The sequence below is a fragment of the Scyliorhinus torazame genome, chromosome 10 (genome assembly GCF_047496885.1).
Source record: "Scyliorhinus torazame isolate Kashiwa2021f chromosome 10, sScyTor2.1, whole genome shotgun sequence".
NCBI classification, from domain to species: Eukaryota; Metazoa; Chordata; class Chondrichthyes; order Carcharhiniformes; family Scyliorhinidae; genus Scyliorhinus; species Scyliorhinus torazame.
This window is the reverse complement of record NC_092716.1, coordinates 244,939,810-244,956,959: the sequence shown is the minus strand read 5'-3', so window position 1 is coordinate 244,956,959 and position 17,150 is coordinate 244,939,810. Positions and strand designations below refer to the sequence as shown.

At 43.8% G+C, this 17,150-nt stretch overlaps 1 protein-coding gene across 4 annotated transcripts in view; it reads left to right on the top strand.

Moving 5' to 3' along the window:
- Positions 1-17,150, top strand: part of ext2 (exostosin glycosyltransferase 2) — a 215,257-nt gene that overhangs the window by 13,236 nt on the left and 184,871 nt on the right. For all 4 annotated transcript variants that reach the window (XM_072466636.1, XM_072466637.1, XM_072466638.1 and 1 more), the window contains 2 exons: positions 165-723; positions 10,378-10,467. In XM_072466636.1, the coding sequence (XP_072322737.1) occupies positions 188-723; positions 10,378-10,467 (626 nt within the window). In that variant the 5' untranslated portion in view covers positions 165-187. The remainder of the gene's footprint in view (positions 1-164; positions 724-10,377; positions 10,468-17,150) is intronic.

Below are 17,150 nucleotides of genomic sequence, written 5' to 3'. Positions count from 1 at the left end.
CTTTCCGTTTCACGTCTTAGATTTCAGATTTGATTTTGATTGCTTGAGCTATGTACGCGGGCAAGTACATAACATTGACTTCAACGATGATTGAACAATGACTTTACTAACTGCAGCCTTGTTATTAATCTATTTATAATAACTAGCACTTTTCTTGCTTCCAGACCCATAGGAAGGAAATAGCATTATGTATGCTTCAACCAAGTACAGCAGTCGGGGCCCTACCCTTATTCCCAGGATGAAAACTAAACACCGAATTTACTACATAGTCCTGTTTTCAATTGTGCTCCTTGGACTTGTAGCCACAGGAATGTTTCAGTTCTGGCCACATACCATCGAAGCTACCAATGAGTGGACATTTGAAAAGCGCAGCATCCATGATGTTCCAGAAGTCAAGCTCGCTGAAGACAGCCCTATTCCTGAACGAGGGGACTTGAGCTGCAGAATGCACACTTGTTTTGACGTATACCGTTGTGGGTATAATCCCAAGAACAGAATAAAGGTCTATATCTATCCCCTGAAAAAGTATGTTGATGAGTATGGCACTGTGCTCAGCAACACCATCTCCAAAGAATATAATGAACTCTTGACTGCCATTTCAGAAAGTGATTTTTACACGGACGATCTTAACAGGGCATGTTTGTTTATTCCGTCCATTGATGTGCTTAATCAGAATAACCTCAGGATAAAGGAAACAGCCCAGGCGTTGGCCCAGTTATCCAGGTATGTTGCAAAGAGTTGCACTTTGTTCTTTCCTGGAAAATATTTCACATTTCTATGTCAGATAAAAATATGCAATCCTGGACTTTTTGATGGTTTTCAGCTGTTGTTAGTTATGTTGCGTATGTATACCCATCAGCTGTCATGATTTTTAAAAGATTGCTGTTTTAAATCATGCTCATTTCCCATAGAACAAAACAAAATATTTGTGATGGTCGAAAAAGCTCAAACTCCCCAGACACCACTTATAAAACCTGAAACGGTTAGAAAGCGAGGTCGGGGGGAAATGAAAATTGCTTATTGTCACAAGTAGGCTTCAAATGAAGTTACTGTGAAAAGCCCCTAGTCACCACATTCTGGCGCCTGTTTGGGGAGGCTGGTACGGGAATTGAACCGTGCTGCTGGCCTGCCTTGGTCTGCTTTAAAAGCCAGCTATTTAGCCCAGTGTGCTAAACCAGCCCCTAAGGGAGGGGGGTGAGTTAATAAAAGTTGGGTTTTAAAATTCTGTAGGCTGCTGGAGGATGGAGTTCTCAGTTTTGTAATTCTGGGAAAGAATGTGTCTGAGCAGGATGCAGTTCAATTGTGACATGTTGAAGGTAACCTGGACTAGGTTTGTAGAGAATGGTGTATTTCAGGTTGGGAGTGGCAAAAGGAGAATTATCCCTTTGGAACCTCCCGACTTAAGCCCACTCCTCCACCCTATCCCCATTACCCAGTAACCCAACCTAACCTTTTTGGATACTAGGGGCAATTTAGCATGGCCAATCCACCTAACCTGCACATCTTTGGACTGTGGGAGGAAACCGGAGCACCCGGACGAAACCCACGCAGACACGGGGGTAACATGCAGACTCCGCACAGACAGTAACCCAAGCCGGGAATCGAACCTGGGACCCTGTGAAGTGCTAACTACTTTGCTCCCATGCCGCCCTTTTAGAGACACTGGTGAACTATTCTGATACAAGTGGCCCTGTCATTGCAGAAAGTATATAGCAGCAGAAATGAAATTCTAATAGGTCAGGAAATACAGGAAACATGGAGTACAGAACTCTGGAGGTATTTATGGGTCCACTTGTGATCTTTTTATAGAGCCTGGTTTGACAACCTATTATCTCGACTTAACACCAATCCAAGAACTGCAAGCAACTAATGGACTAATTTGCTTTTATACCAAGCAATTTCACTCCTGCAGACACTGAGTTTAATGACTTGACAATGTTTCTATCACAGTGAAGTAAATAACACAGTAGCTGCCTGCAGATCATTGATTTAGCAGCGCTTACAAGCTAGTCATAGCTGCCATGTGGATTTATTCACAACTGGAAGGGGGTACATCAGGTTGAAATGAAGGGGCAAATTTAAAGCTAAATATCTGCTTGTGCATTTTTCTTACTCTGGCTGCTGTGATACAGAAAATCCTACAATTTATACAAGGTGGTGCCTGCAACACCTGGGATGAAGGTTCTGTTTGTTAAAAAATACATTTCACTTTATGGACTGGAAAGATTCACAGCTCCAGTATTCTGTCAACAAAATACTACTATGATTTAGAAGAGCAAAATCTATAATTATGTTGCTGGAGTTTTAAAAAAAATTCAAATATGCACAATTTGTAAATTTCATAAACCCACTGACACACTTCACAGAAGCCCTTGTGAGAATACTGGGCTCTGATCGATATGACATTATACAAATGTACAGCATGTGAAGAGTTAATGTTATGTTAAAACTAGCCACTAGATGGAGTTAAGGGACAGTACTATAAAAGGCACTGACTCTTAGGCTTTTGGGAGAGGGTGGAGTAGAGGTAGAGGAGTCTGGAGTAAAGTGCATTGAGAGCTAGAGAAGATAGAATATTGTTATAGTCAGAATATAGAGAGTGTTAGTGCATGTAGTTTAATAATTTATTTGTTCACCACAGGGATACTTGTCAAACTCGAAATCAAGTAGTGTAAATAAAGTTAGTTTAGTTCATGAAAAGAGCGTCAAGTGTCTTTTGAACACTACGCTTTTCATCCTGAAGTCAACCTCACAAAGATCGTAACATGGCACCAGGTCCCTATAGAGTAAGTAATACGAAAAGAAGGGGAAGAAAAATCATCGCACCGCTACACACCTCAGAATCTGCAAGAAAGCACCGAGAGCAACATGGAAGCTGTGAAGATCACTTCAAAATGTCCGGTAAACTTAGTTCAAATTGGAAAAACGTCAAGCAACAATTTGAAGTTTTTCTATCCGCTTCTGTGCTTGAATCAGCTCCAAATAATAGAAAAATAGCCCTCCTCCTAAATTTGGCACGTTGGCACACCTTCACGGACAGTGAAGATAAAAAGAAGTGTGAATGGGTATTGGAAAAATTTGATACTCATTGCAAAAACCAGGTCAATGAGAGATATATGTGTTAAAACGATTGCAACTCAAAGAATCATTTGACACTGATGTAAGGCTCCGAGTGCAATCCTGCAATTTTTCCTCAGTTACAGATTCAGTACTGCGAGTCCAGATTTTGTTTGGATTTCTTGATGAGCAGATGCGAGAATGTTTATTAAGCCGACCAAATTTAACGTTGGAGGAAGCCATATACATGTGTAAAGCAAGTGAGCAAGCCACTAACGAGTATGCTGAGTTCAGAGCCAGAGAAAAAGGCGCTAACTCTGGCAACGTGGTCGGAGCCATTGAATGTGTGGCGCAGCCAGGAACGTATCACACTGTAGAAGGCGGCTGTTTTGCGTAGGCGCGTTTGAGAAGACAACATGATTCGGATGTTAAACGTTCTGCACATCTGCAGGACCAGTTCGCACATGCACACTTTGAAAAACGACACCAACTGGAAGTCGACCGATTTGCACATTCGTATGAGAGGTTTGCGAATGACGTCATAAGCGTGATGATGTGGCCACGCCCACTTAAAGCAGCAATGCCCACTTAAAGCAGCAATGCCCAGCATTTGGTAAAAGATGTTTAATATGTAACAAACTTAATCATTTTGCTGCACAATACCAATTTAACACAGCGATACAGCAGAACAATTTTAAAAAGACATTTCGGACAAATAAAAAGGTTAATAGTGTACTAAAGAAGGCAGAAGATGAAAAAAATTTAAATTCAGAAATTGATTCCATTATGCTTCCTGCAAAGGACACATTTATAATTGAAGCAATAATGAAAGTCAATGCTATGACAACTGCTCATAAACAAGTTATGCAACTCGCTGATTTGGATAAGGATTGGACTGAAACATTAAATATCAATGGTTCAGATGTGCGGTTTAAATTGGACACAGGTGCACACTTTAATCTGATAACAGAAACAGATTTTACCAAGATAGACAGCCTTCCACAACTTAAACGCTTGTAAACTAATTGATTACAATGGTAATGAAATAGCGACAATAGGTTCCTGCTGCCTGATGGTGCAGAAGGGTGACATTAGGATTCCACTTGACTTTGAGATTGTGGATGCCACAAAATCATCACTCATTGAGGCAGAGCATGCCTTAAATTAAATCTGGTGACGATAGCTAAGCATGTCAAAACATCTCAGCATGAAGATGCAGGCAAAGAGTTAGTCCTTGTGGATGCACTATCCAGAGCCACAGTATACACTGATGAAACAGCAGTTGATGTTGTGCTTAGTGTTGAAGCACAAGCAAACTTTATTGCTGATATGCTACCTGTAACAGATGTCAAATTAGTTCAGTACGAAATCTTACAACACCAGGTTAAAGTCCAACAGGTTTGTTTCGATGTCACTAGCTTTCCGAGCGCTGCTCCTTCCTCAGGTGAATGAAGAGGTCTGTTCCAGAAACACATATATAGACAAATTCAAAGATGCCAAACAATGCTTGGAATGCTCGCATTCCTAGCATTGTTTGGCATCTTTGAATTTGTCTATATATGTGTTTCTGGAACAGACCTCTTCATTCACCTGAGGAAGGAGCAGCGCTCGGAAAGCTAGTGACATCGAAACAAATCTGTTGGACTTTAACCTGGTGTTGTAAGACTTCGTACTGTGCTCACCCCAGTCCAACGCCGGCATCTCCACGTCAAATTAGTTGATCAAGGAACTGACAAAGACGCTACACTTCAGCAATTGATTCAAAACCTATGTGATGGATGGCCGAAAGGCAAATGAATCAGCTATCACAATGTAAAGGACGACCTGACAGACTTCAATGGATTTCTGCTAAAAGAGTATCGAATTGTAATTCCTTCCTGCCTCAGACAGAACATTTTAGACCAAATACTTGAAGGATATCAGGAAATCGAGAAGTGTAGACGCAGAGCAAGACAATTGGTATACCAGCCGGAGATAAATACAGATGTGGACACTTATATTCAGAAATGTGTATGTCAAATGCATCAACCGGCACAATGCAAACAAACGTAAGTGGAAAGTGAACTTATCACGCAACCGTGGGCGGGCAAAAGTCCCCATGGATTTATTTTACTTCAGAGGACATGATTACTTTTTTTTTTTAAATTTTAAAATAACTTTAGAGTAACCAATTATTATTTTTCCAATTAAAGGGCAATTTAGTATGGCCAATCCACCTAACCTTCATATCTTTGGGTTGTGGGGGCGAGACCCACGCAGACATGGGGAGAATGTGCAAACTCCACACGGACAGTGACCCAGAGCCGGGATTGAACCCGGGTCCTCAGCGCTGCAGTCCCAGTGCTAACCACTGCGTCGCCGTGCCGCCCGAGAGGACATGATTACTTAATCACCATCGACTTTTATTACAATTTTCCAGAGGTCATTATGCTATCTGACTCGACTGCGCACTCAGTCGTGAGAGCAACTAAATCAGTGTTCGCTAGACATGGCATACTGATAACTGTTGTCACGGATAATGGACCATGCGTTAGTAGTATGGAATGGTTACAATTTGCAGATGCATACAACTTCACACATGTAACTTCCAGTCCACTGTATCCACAAGCAAATGGGAAAGCTGAAAAAGGAGTTGGAATTATGAAGCAGTTATTTAAGAAAGCATTTCTTAATACAGGGTTACACCTTTATCATCAGACTTCTCTCCAGCACAATTGCTAATGGGAAAGAAACTATGTGTAACATTAGCAGCATTAATAGTTCCGAATGTAGATGACCATGCCGTGCATACAAAAATGCAACAACGGAAGAACAGCCAAAAGAAATATTACAACAAGAACTCGAAACCACTATCGCCACTCAGTGAAGGTGATTATGAAAGAATTCACAATCCTGATGGTGGATGGATGGACATTGCTAAAGTACTGGATGAAGTACAGGACGGAATCTAAAAGATTTTTTGCAGGAATGGAAGAGCATTATTGAAGGTTAAACAACCTGTACAGTTTACAGAATCTGCTACAACGAGTCAAGAACTTATATTTCCTACTATTGACTTTCCAAAGGCTTTGTTGTCAAATGTAACAGACAATTCAAGTAAGAACATAAGAACTAGGAGCAGGAGTAGGCCATCTGGCCCTTCGAGCCTGCTCCGCCATTCAATGAGATCATGGCTGATCTTTTGTGGACTCAGCTCCACTTTCCCGCCCGAACACAAAGAAAGAACAAAGAAATGTACAGCACAGGAACAGGCCCTTCGGCCCTCCAAGCCCGTGCCGACCATGCTGCCCGACTAAACTACAATCTTCTACACTTCCTGGGTCCGTATCCCTCTATTCCCATCCTATTCATGTATTTGTCAAGATGCCCCTTAAATGTCACTATCGTCCCTGCTTCCACCACCTCCTCCGGTAGCGAGTTCCAGGCACCCACTACTCTCTGCGTAAAAAAACTTGCCTCGTACATCTACTCTAAACCTTGCCCCTCTCACCTTAAACCTATGCCCCCTAGTAATTGACCCCTCTACCCTGGGGAAAAGCCTCTGACTATCCACTCTGTCTATGCCCCTCATAATTTTGTATACCTCTATCAGGTCTCCCCTCAACCTCCTTCGTTCCAGTGAGAACAAACCGAGTTTATTCAACCGCTCCTCATAGCTAATGCCCTCCATACCAGGCAACATTCTGGTAAATCTCTTCTGCACCCTCTCTAAAGCCTCCACATCCTTCTGGTAGTGTGGCGACCAGAATTGAACACTATACTCCAAGTGTAGCCTAACTAAGATTCTATACAGCTGCAACATGACTTGCCAATTCTTATACTCAATGCACCGGCCAATGAAGGCAAGCATGCCGTATGCCTTCTTGACTACCTTCTCCACCTGTGTTGCCCCTTTCAATGACCTGTGGACCTGTACTCCTAGATCTCTTTGACTTTCAATACTCTTGAGGGTTCTACCATTCACTGTATATTCCCTACCTGCATTAGACCTTCCCAAATGCATTACCTCACATTTGTCCGGATTAAACTCCATCTGCCATCTCTCCGCCCAAGTCTCCAGACAATCTAAATCCTGCTGTATCCTCCGACAGTCCTCATGGCTATCCGCAATTCCACCAACCTTTGTGTCGTCTGCAAACTTACCAATCAGACCAGTTACATTTTCCTCCAAATCATTTATATATACTACAAAGAGCAAAGGTCCCAGCACTGATCCCTGTGGAACACCACTGGTCACAGCCCTCCAATTAGAAAAGCATCCTTCCATTGCTACTCTCTGCCTTCTATGACCTAGCCAGTTCTGTATCCACTTTGCCAGCTCCCCAGCTCCCCCCTGATCCCATGTGACTTCACCTTTTGTACTAGTCTACCATGAGGGACCTTGTCAAAGGCCTTACTGAAGTCCATATAGACACCATCCACTGCCCTACCTGCATCAATCATCTTAGTGACCTCCTCGAAAAACTCTATCAAGTTAGTGAGACACGACCTTCCCTTCACAAAACCGTGCTGCCTCTCACTAATACGTCCATTTGCTTCCAAATGGGAGTAGATCCTGTCTCGAAGAATTCTCTCCAGTAATTTCCCTACCACTGAAGTAAGGCTCACCGGCCTGTAGTTCCCGGGATTATCCTTGCTACCCTTCTTAAACAGAGGAACAACATTGGCTATTCTCCAGTCCTTCGGGACATCCCCTGAAGACAGCGAGGATCCAAAGATTTCTGGCAAGGCCTCAGCAATTTCCTCTCCAGCCTCCTTCAGTATTCTGGGGTAGATCCCATCAGGCCCTGGGGACTTATCTACCTTAATATTTTTTAGGACACCCAACACCTAGTCTTTTTGGATCTCAATGTGACCCAGGCTATCTACACACCCTTCTCCAGACTCAACATCTACCAATTTCTTCTCTTTAGTGAATACTGATGCAAAGTATTCATTTAGTACCTCGCCCATTTCCTCTGGCTCCACACATAGATTCCCTTGCCTATCCTTCAGTGGGCCAACCCTTTCCCTGGCTACCCTCTTGCTTTTTATGTACGTGTAAAAAGCCTTGGGATTTTCCTTAACCCTATTTGCCAATGCCAATGACCAAACACCATAACCCTTTATTCCTTTATTCTTCAAAAAACTATCTATCTTTATCTTGAAAATATTTAATGAAGGAGCCTCAACTGCTTCACTGGGCAGGGAATTCCATAGATTCACAACCCTTTGGTGAAGAAGTTCCTAATGACAATGTTATGCCATTGAGAAGGTCTAGAAGGCATTGGAAACCTCCGAAACGTTTGAATTTGTAAATATGTCAAATCCTTTGCAATTGTTGACATGCTGTGTGAATCTTGCATAAGAAATATATAGGCATTCAGCCTTGTATGTAATTAAAAAAATAAAAAATGGAATATTTTGTTGACCAAAGAAGGGGGTAATGTGATATTATACAAATGTACAGCATGTGAAGCGTTAATGTTATGTTAAAACTCGCCACAGTGCTATAAAAGGCACTGACTCTTAGGCTTCTGGGAGAGAGTGGAGTAGAGGTACAGGAGATTGGAGTGAAGTGCATTGTAGAGCTGGAGAAGATAGAATATAGTTAATATAGAGATGGTGTTAGTTTGTGTAGTTTAATAATCTATTTGTTTGCCATATGAATAAGTGTCGAACTCTAAATCAAATTGTGAAAATAAAGTTAGTTTAGTTCATGAAAAGAGCTTAAAGTGTCTGTGAACTCTACGCTTTCCATCCTGAAGTCAACCTCGCAAAGATCACCACAATAGCCTGTAGAGAGAGGGAGCTTTCATCAGTCTGATCTGCATTTGGAAGAATCCACCCAGTGATTGCATGCTCCTCCAAAGTATAATTAGAACATGCCTGTGTATTCTCATTCATTCCTTCATATGGATGCAGATTTTTCAATTGCTGTTCTCAAACCTGATGATCAAGGTATAATATCCTGAAATGCAAATGCAGTATATTCTCTAAGCTCAGACAGAAAAATAAAAGGAATGTTTTGACTAAATAAATGTACATTTTTCCCCCCAGTACTGTATTGGATTATGTAACAAGCACAAAACTTGTGTGACATTGTTTTAAAAAAAAAAAATTGCTGCACAGTTGTTAAGTGCCCTTCCCCTATCTTTCCACCCCCTTTTTGCCACCTTTTATTATTTTGTGTGACTACTGTGGGATCACAACCCCTCATTTTGAAGCTCAGACTTTTAAAGGTGTTATCCTCCCACAGAGCTTGCCATTCATGCAAGAGGTAGTGGATAAGGACTCCGCCAGTGCTGCATTGAAGGTACTTAGTTAGAATTGTTGCCAAATGAGCTCCTGGGTTTCTCCCACTTCTATTCCGGAACATCTGTCCAGTCTGATGGGCGTGTCCTGACAACATCATAACTGAGATCATAGCATCATAGAATTTACAGTGCCGAAGGAGGCCCTTCGGCCCATCGAGAGTGCACCGGCCCTTGGAAAGAGCTCCCTACTTAAGCCCGTGCCTCCACCCTATCCCTGTAACCCCACCTAACCGTTTGGACACTAAGGGGCAATTTAGTGCGGCCAATCCACCTAACCTGCACATCTTTGAACTGGGAGGAAACTGGAGCACCTTGAGGAAACCCACGCAGACACGGGGAGTTAGTGCAAACTCCACACAGACTGGTCACCCGTGGCTGGAATTGAACCCCAGACCCAGGAGCTGTGAGGCAGCAGTGCTAACCATTGTGCCACCGTGCCGCCCTTAAATGAAATACAAAATCACATAAGCCTCCGATGTTAGAATGTCTCGGCCCTCTTGCTGTCCTTTTCTTTTTAAGTGTGGATTCACCTTTTTTTTTAAAAACATGTTTTTAATGTTTTTAAAGGGGCAGCACGGTAGCATTGTGGATAGCACAATTGCTTCACAGCTCCAGGGTTCCAGGTTCGATTCTGGCTTGGGTCACTGTCTGTGCGGAGTCTGCACATCCTCCCCGTGTGTGCGTGGGTTTCCTCCGGGTGCTCCGGTTTCCTCCCACAGTCCAAAGATGTGCAGGTTAGGTGGATTGGCCATGATAAATTGCCCTTAGTGTCCAAAAAATTGCCCTTAGTGTTGGGTGGGGTTGCTGGGTTATGGGAATAGGGTGGAGGTGTTGACCTTGGGTAGGGTGCTCTTTCCAAGAGCCGGTGCGGACTCGATGGGCCGAATGGCCTCCTTCTGCACTGTAAATTCTATGATAATTTGCAGTTGTGCATCCGGTGTACCTTTTCTCTGTTCAACTTGACCTTTTAAAAATGTTGTACTGTTGTATTCTTTAAAAACGTCCATGTCTTTACCATTTTTAGATGGGATCGAGGGACAAACCACTTGCTGTTTAACATGCTTCCAGGAGGCCCCCCTGATTATAACACTGCACTCGACGTTCCACGGGACAGGTGAGTTTGAAGTCCGACAACCAAATTTTGCTCCCGCAGTCTCCTGAGTTTTCCTGTTAATCTCTGTGCTAAGTAAATCAGACCGGCTACTTGCCTAAAAGCAAAAGTGTCACTTCTAAGATGGGGCAATAGGTAACATTTTTATTCAAGAATAGGGCAAATTCATGAGTTTCTCCAATTTGCCATCTTCTGATGGAGAAAACAGTGCTGTATCACAGATTTATGAATGTGCCCAAGAGTGCAGAAGGGGAATTCAGAATTGTTTTGTGCTGGATCTGATTTAAAATGCTTCTCTCTCTGCTAATGAGAGTTAAATTCAAGCTGATCAGAGACCTCATGCAGAGTTAGTGAGCCTTGGTAGAGAAGAATACAGTGTTGTCATATGGCCCAATCGTATGTGTAATTTGATAGATTAACTGAGTCCGTTAACATTTGAAACCCCTTCACATTATTAAAATGCATAATTACTGGAAATAAATGTTCAGTGCGTTGGTGACTTCTACTAACCTTTTTCGTGTCTTGTTAAAATTAAGTTTCACTAAATGATGCCCTATTTCTGTTTCATCACATTGAATTATTATCCCTGCCCCCTCATGCTGCATTAGTTTTTCATGCGTTTTGACATGTATCTAGTAGTACAATTTCAAACCAACCAGTGCATCCAGCCTCTGCCCTCTGGATTTAGCTGGGGAGGCTGTTTCAACTTTCTGTAGACAATAGATTGCATTAAAATGTCATGATGTACTTTGGGCGGGGCATACGATTTTGAAAGCTGCAAAACCCATAGGTTAATTGTGTAGATGTCATTTTAATTCCTTCAGAAGGAGGATAAGGCTTTGAAATTTAATACAAGGTGATTGAATTGTTGAAGTTCGACCTCCAACCAGGTTTAACCACAACACTTTTTTTAACGTACCAATAATGTTATCAGAATCAAAACAGGTTGGAACTCTACATGAAGTGGATTATTAGAAAGTGTATTTTACTGCAATGCATTTTACTGACATTCACACTGACTTTAAAAATTTTTTTTTATGTTGTCCTTCACTCTTTTGACCTGGATTTTGTGGCAGAGATGGTGGGACTATCAGTTCCAACCCTTAATGCGGAGTAAATCAGACAGAAACCTCTTACCTATCAGGAAGTTGCAGTATGATTTGCCCCTTTTCTTAAACCCCACTGAGAGACGCTGCAATCAATCATGTGAGCAATGTGGAATTATGACATTGACCCACTTAAACACCCCAGAAAAGGTTAGGGCCTTCCCATTCCAAGTGGAAGTGAATTTTTAAAAGTCTTCTGTGATTAGTATTAATTACAGCCTGTCTACTGTTCGAAAATTCACTTTTCTAAGTGAAGTGGCTCATCCATTGGATCTGAATCGTCGTTGGAGATTTTAAAAAGATTAAAAAGCAAAACAGCTACCGTCTTTCTTTTATCTCTTGATCCCATCTTCCTTACCCTCTCTATTTTATTTTTTGTGCATAATTTTGTATCAAGTTAACTATTCTACTTTATAATTCCCGATTTAGACTGCATGCCTCAGTAAGGGTTCTGCAATCTGATTGGTTGACATACAGCTGATTGGCCTGTTCACACAGGCCTCAGATTCCCTGCACAGGACACCATGTTGTATTGGACATGATGTTACCATGCAAAAACACACAAATCATCTGTAGGCTTGCAAAAGAGTAATGAACAGCTTGTACGCAGTTGACTGCAAAATCTGAGCTCAATTTAGAACTCCTTAGTGTTTTTTGGTGTTTGGTTAATTTTACTGAAATCCACAAGAGGGCAGCAAACTACCAGCTAGAAGTCTCAACTAAGCAATATAATGGTACAAAAAGAAAAACCTATGTCCAACTACAGTGAAAAATAATAGGTACCTAGCAATGAGTTACAGGTACCTGACTGACGGATCAGATGACAGAAGTCGCAAGCAAACCCTGTTAGGAATATCATAATGTCAGATTGGAAACTTTATTTTGCACTCTTGTTATCTTTTATAGTATAGCTAGTTCATCTTGATTTTTTTTTAAAGTGCTACTGTTTTTCAGGTTATCTTAAGAGTCTGTTAGTGTTTTGATGAGGTGCTGAACAATATTCACGCAAGTGGAGCAATATGACCTCCTTTGCAAGAACATTGTCGGCTTTTAAACAGACTTCAAAGACGTGTTTATGTTTGAGCACTTGTGCAAGTATAGAACTGTCCACTCGCCCTTTATTTTTGCACATCCATAACCAATATGCATTTAAAAGTTAAATTAGAAGCAGTGACATCCAGACATAAGTTCATGTGGTGTGATTACAAGAGAAAACTACATTTCTCCATCACTTCCTGATCTTTTCTTATTTTTTGGGATTGTGTGGGGTTCAATCAGAATGGGGAGGTGTCGGCGGGCATTTTTTGGGAAGCACTGAAGGCAGCGGTCGGGGAGAAATTATCTCATTTACGGTTCGTGCGAATAAGGAAAGGAGGGGGGAACATGACTATCTAGTGAGCGAGATAGTGGAGGTGGACAGGGAATATTCGAGGGTGCCCACCGTGGAGGGATTGGTGAGGAGGAAAAAGTTGCAGGGGCAATTTGACAGGCTGACACCGGGGAGGGCGATAGGGCAACTGCATAGGGCAAGAGGGGTGCAATACGAGTATGGGGAGAAGGCGAGCCGCATGCTGGCGCACCAGCTGCGGAGGCAGGCTGCGTCCAGGGAAATATTGAAGATCCGGACTGGGGCTAGGGATGTGGTGTCAGAGCCAGGGAAGATAAATGAGGCATTTAGAGAGTATTACCAAGGGCTTTATGAGGCAGACCCAGGAGGAGAGGAGGGGGACATGGGGTGGTTTCTGGATGAGCTGGAATGTCCCCAGGTGGAGGAAGCAAAGAGGCAGGCGTTGGCGGAGCCCCTGGGGCTGAGGGAGGCGCTGGATAGTATCAGGGGTATGAAGTCGGGGAAGGCCCCTGGGCCGAATGGGTACCCGGCAGAATTTTATAAGGAATTTGCAGCGGACCTGGCACTACATCTGTTGGGGGCGTTTCATGAAGCACTGGAGAAGGGGGAGTTGCCGGAGACGATGAAGCAGGCAGTAATCACACTAATCCAAAAAAAAGGGAAGATCCGGTGGAATGTGGGTTGTATAGATCCATATCGCTATTGAACACGGATGTGAAAGTATTGGCTAAGTTGTTGGCAGGAAGGATAGAGGATTGTGTCCCGGGGGTGGTTGCAGAAGATCAAACAGGCTTCGTGAAGGGCAGGCAGCTCGCGAGTAATATAAGACGGCTGTTGAATGTGGTGATGAATCCGTCGAGAGCTCTGGTACCGGAGGTGGCAGTGTCCATGGACGCGGAGAAAGCATTTGATTGGGTGGAGTGGCAGTACTTGTTCGATGTTTTGGGAAGGTTTGGGTTTGGGCTGAGATTTGTGGCATGGGTGCGGTTGCTGTATGTGGCGCCAAGAGTGAGGGTGAGGACGAATGATATAAGCTCACAAAGCTTTGACTTGGACAAGGGTACGAGGCAGGGTTGCCCACTGTCGCCGCTGCTGTTTGGGCTGGCCATAGAGCCATTGGAGATGGCTCTCAGGGGGTCGGCAGGGGACAGAGGGAGCATCGGGTGTCGCTCTATGCCGATGAACTCTTGCTGTATGTTTCGGATCCGTTGGAGAATATGGGAAGAATCATGGGCCTGTTGGGGAGGTTTGGAGGGTTCTTGGGATACAAGCTGAATGTAGGGAAAAGTGAGGTATTCCCGGTGAATGAACTGGCACAGCGGGCTAATTTAGGCGGGATGCCATTTACGGTAGCGAGGGATAGGTTTAGGTACTTGGGGATTCAGGTAGTTCCATAAGTAGAACTTAACGAAGCTGGTGGAGGAGGACAGGGAGGATCTGAAGAGGTGGGATACACTGCACTTAACGTTGGCGGGGAGGGTCCAAGTGGTGAAAATGAATATTCTGCCGAAGTTCTTGTTTATCTTTCAGGCTCTCCCGATCTTTATACCAAAGGCCTTTTTTCGGAAAGTGGACACAATCATCTCTGACTTTGTATGGGCGGGGCAGGTGCCGAGGGTGGGGAGGACCCTGCTACAGAGGTAGAGGCAGCAGAGGTGGTTGGCGTTGCCAAACTTGCTTCATTATTATTGGGCGGCGAATGTGGACAAGGTGCGGCGGTGGTGTGAAGGAGAAGGGGTAGAGTGGGTTAGGATGGAAGAGGAATCTTGTAAGGGGTCTAGTTTAAGGGCTATGGTGATGGCAGCATTGCCAATGGCTCCGAGTAGGCATTCAGGGAGCCCAGCTGTGCAGTCCACGGTGAAGATATGGAATCAGCTGAGGAGGCATTTTAGGTTTGAAGGGATGTCGGTGCTAACGCCGCTGTACGAGAATCATGGGTTTGAGCCGTGGGGGGATGGATAGTGTATACAGGAGGTGGAGGGAAGTGGGGCTGGTCAAGGTGAGGGATTTGTATTTGGAGGAAGGGTTCGCCAGTCTGGAGGAACTAAGGGAGAGCGTAGAACTGCCGAGGAGCAGTGAGTACAGGTATCTACAGATTAGGGACTTTGCACAAAAGGTCTGGAAGGGGTTTCCTAGATTGCTGGGATACACCCTGCTGGAGCGACTGCTGCTTCCGGATGTGGAAGGGGAGGGAAGAATTGGGGATATATATAAGTGGCTGGGGGAGCAGGGAGGCAAGCGGGTGGTGAAGATCAAGGAGAAATGGGAAGCGGAGTTGGGAATAGAGATCAATTGGGGAGTATGGAGTGAGGCACTGCGAAGGGTAAATGGGACCTCCTCTTGTGCAAGGATGAGCCTGATACAGTTGAAGGTGGTGCACAGGGTGCATATGACTCGGGCGAGAATGAGTGGGTTCTTTCAGAGGGTAGCAGATGAGTGTGAGGTGTGGGTGAGGGCCAGCGAATCATGCGCACATGTTTTGGGGTTGTGAAAAATTGGGAAGATTCTGGGCGGGAGTGTTCACGGCCTTAGCCAGGATAGTGGAGGAGGGAGTGGGCCTGGACCCTTTGGTGGCGATATTTGGGGTTTCAGAGATGCCGGAGCTCATGGAGAGGAAGAAGGCCGATGTCTTGGCCTTCCCCTCTCTGATTGCACGGCAACAAATTTTGCTTGAGTGGCGGTCGACATCGCCACCGGGGGTAGCAGCATGGTTGGGTGACCTGTATGACTTCCTGCGGTTAGAGAAGATAAAGTATGCGTTAAGGGGCTCAGCAGGGGTGTTTGAGGAAAGGTGGAGGATGTTTGTGACCGTGTTTGAGGAGCTGTTCGTTGCGGGGGGGTGGGGGGTGATTGGGGATGGTGGGGGGGGTGAAAAAGGAGAAAAATCTATACAAACTGTATAGTTAATTGTTGGGAAGAATGTTTCCTGGGGTGTTTATTTGCTGTAACCTACTTTGATACAAGTTTGAATAAAATGCGTTTGTATAAAAAAAAAAATAATACTTTTTAATAATGTTGGTGAGGGGTTAATATTGGCCAGGACACGTGGTGGAATTCCTCTCTGGTCAGTAGGTGAAAGAAGAATCTAGGAGTCTGCTGTCCCCTGAATATTAATGGCTTGATATATCTCACCATTGCTGAATTTCTGACAGTACTCTGGACATTAAACTTTTCCCTGGGGAATTTTTGCTTCTTTCCATGTTTGACATTTGCATCCAGTTTTGCAGTTCTTGTTCAAATCTATCTTGTGCTAGAAATAGCTGGGAAGTAGTCTATAAATTGTGCCACCTTTATGTGCAGGTCTGTTATCCACCCTAAGGAAAGAATTGCTCGTTACCAAATTAATAAGTGACCAAGTAATTGGGAATCCCAGATATTTCGATAGCTTGCACGTGTGGTTCATTCCACAGGGAGATGGTAACTAATCATTTAAGTGGTTTTCGAAGAAGTCATGAAAATTCCATTGACTGGTTGACTATGTTAATTGGAGAGTGGATAATGTACATCAGTTGTAATTTAATGCCATTTTTTCATTCAGTTGTCAGACCAGGTTTGGAGGCAAGGCTGACACTCAGCTGCGGTACTAATGGAATGTTGCATTATCAGAGTGCTGCCTTTCAGATGAGAAGTTGGACCAGTCTGTCCTCTTCAGTGGATATGAAAAACCCCATGGCATTGGTCAAAGTAGAGCAGGGTAATTGTCTCTGGTGTCCTGGCCGGTATTTATCTCTCATTCAATGTCACAAAAAGCATTATCTGGTCATTTATCCCGTTTCTGATTGTGAACTTGCTGTGCGAAAATGACTGCCACATTTTCTACGGTCTAAAGGGCAGTCACCGTTTGTGAAGTAGTTAACAAAGAAATGTACAGCACAGGAACAGGCCCTTCGGCCCTCCAAGCCCGTGCTGACCATGCTGCCCGACTAAACTACAATCTTCTACACTTCCTGGGTCCGTATCCTTCTATTCCCATCCTATTCATGTATTTGTCAAGATGCCCCTTAAATGTCCCTATCGTCCCTGCTTCCACCACCTCCTCCGGTAGCGAGTTCCAGGCACCCACTACCCTCTGCGTAAAAAACTTGCCTCGTACATCTACTCTAAACCTTGCCCCTCTCACCTTAAACCTATGCCTACTAGTAATTGACCCCTCTACTCTGGGGAAAAGCCTCTGACTATCCACTCTGTCTATGCCCCTCATAATTTTGTATACCTCTATCAGGTCTCCCCTC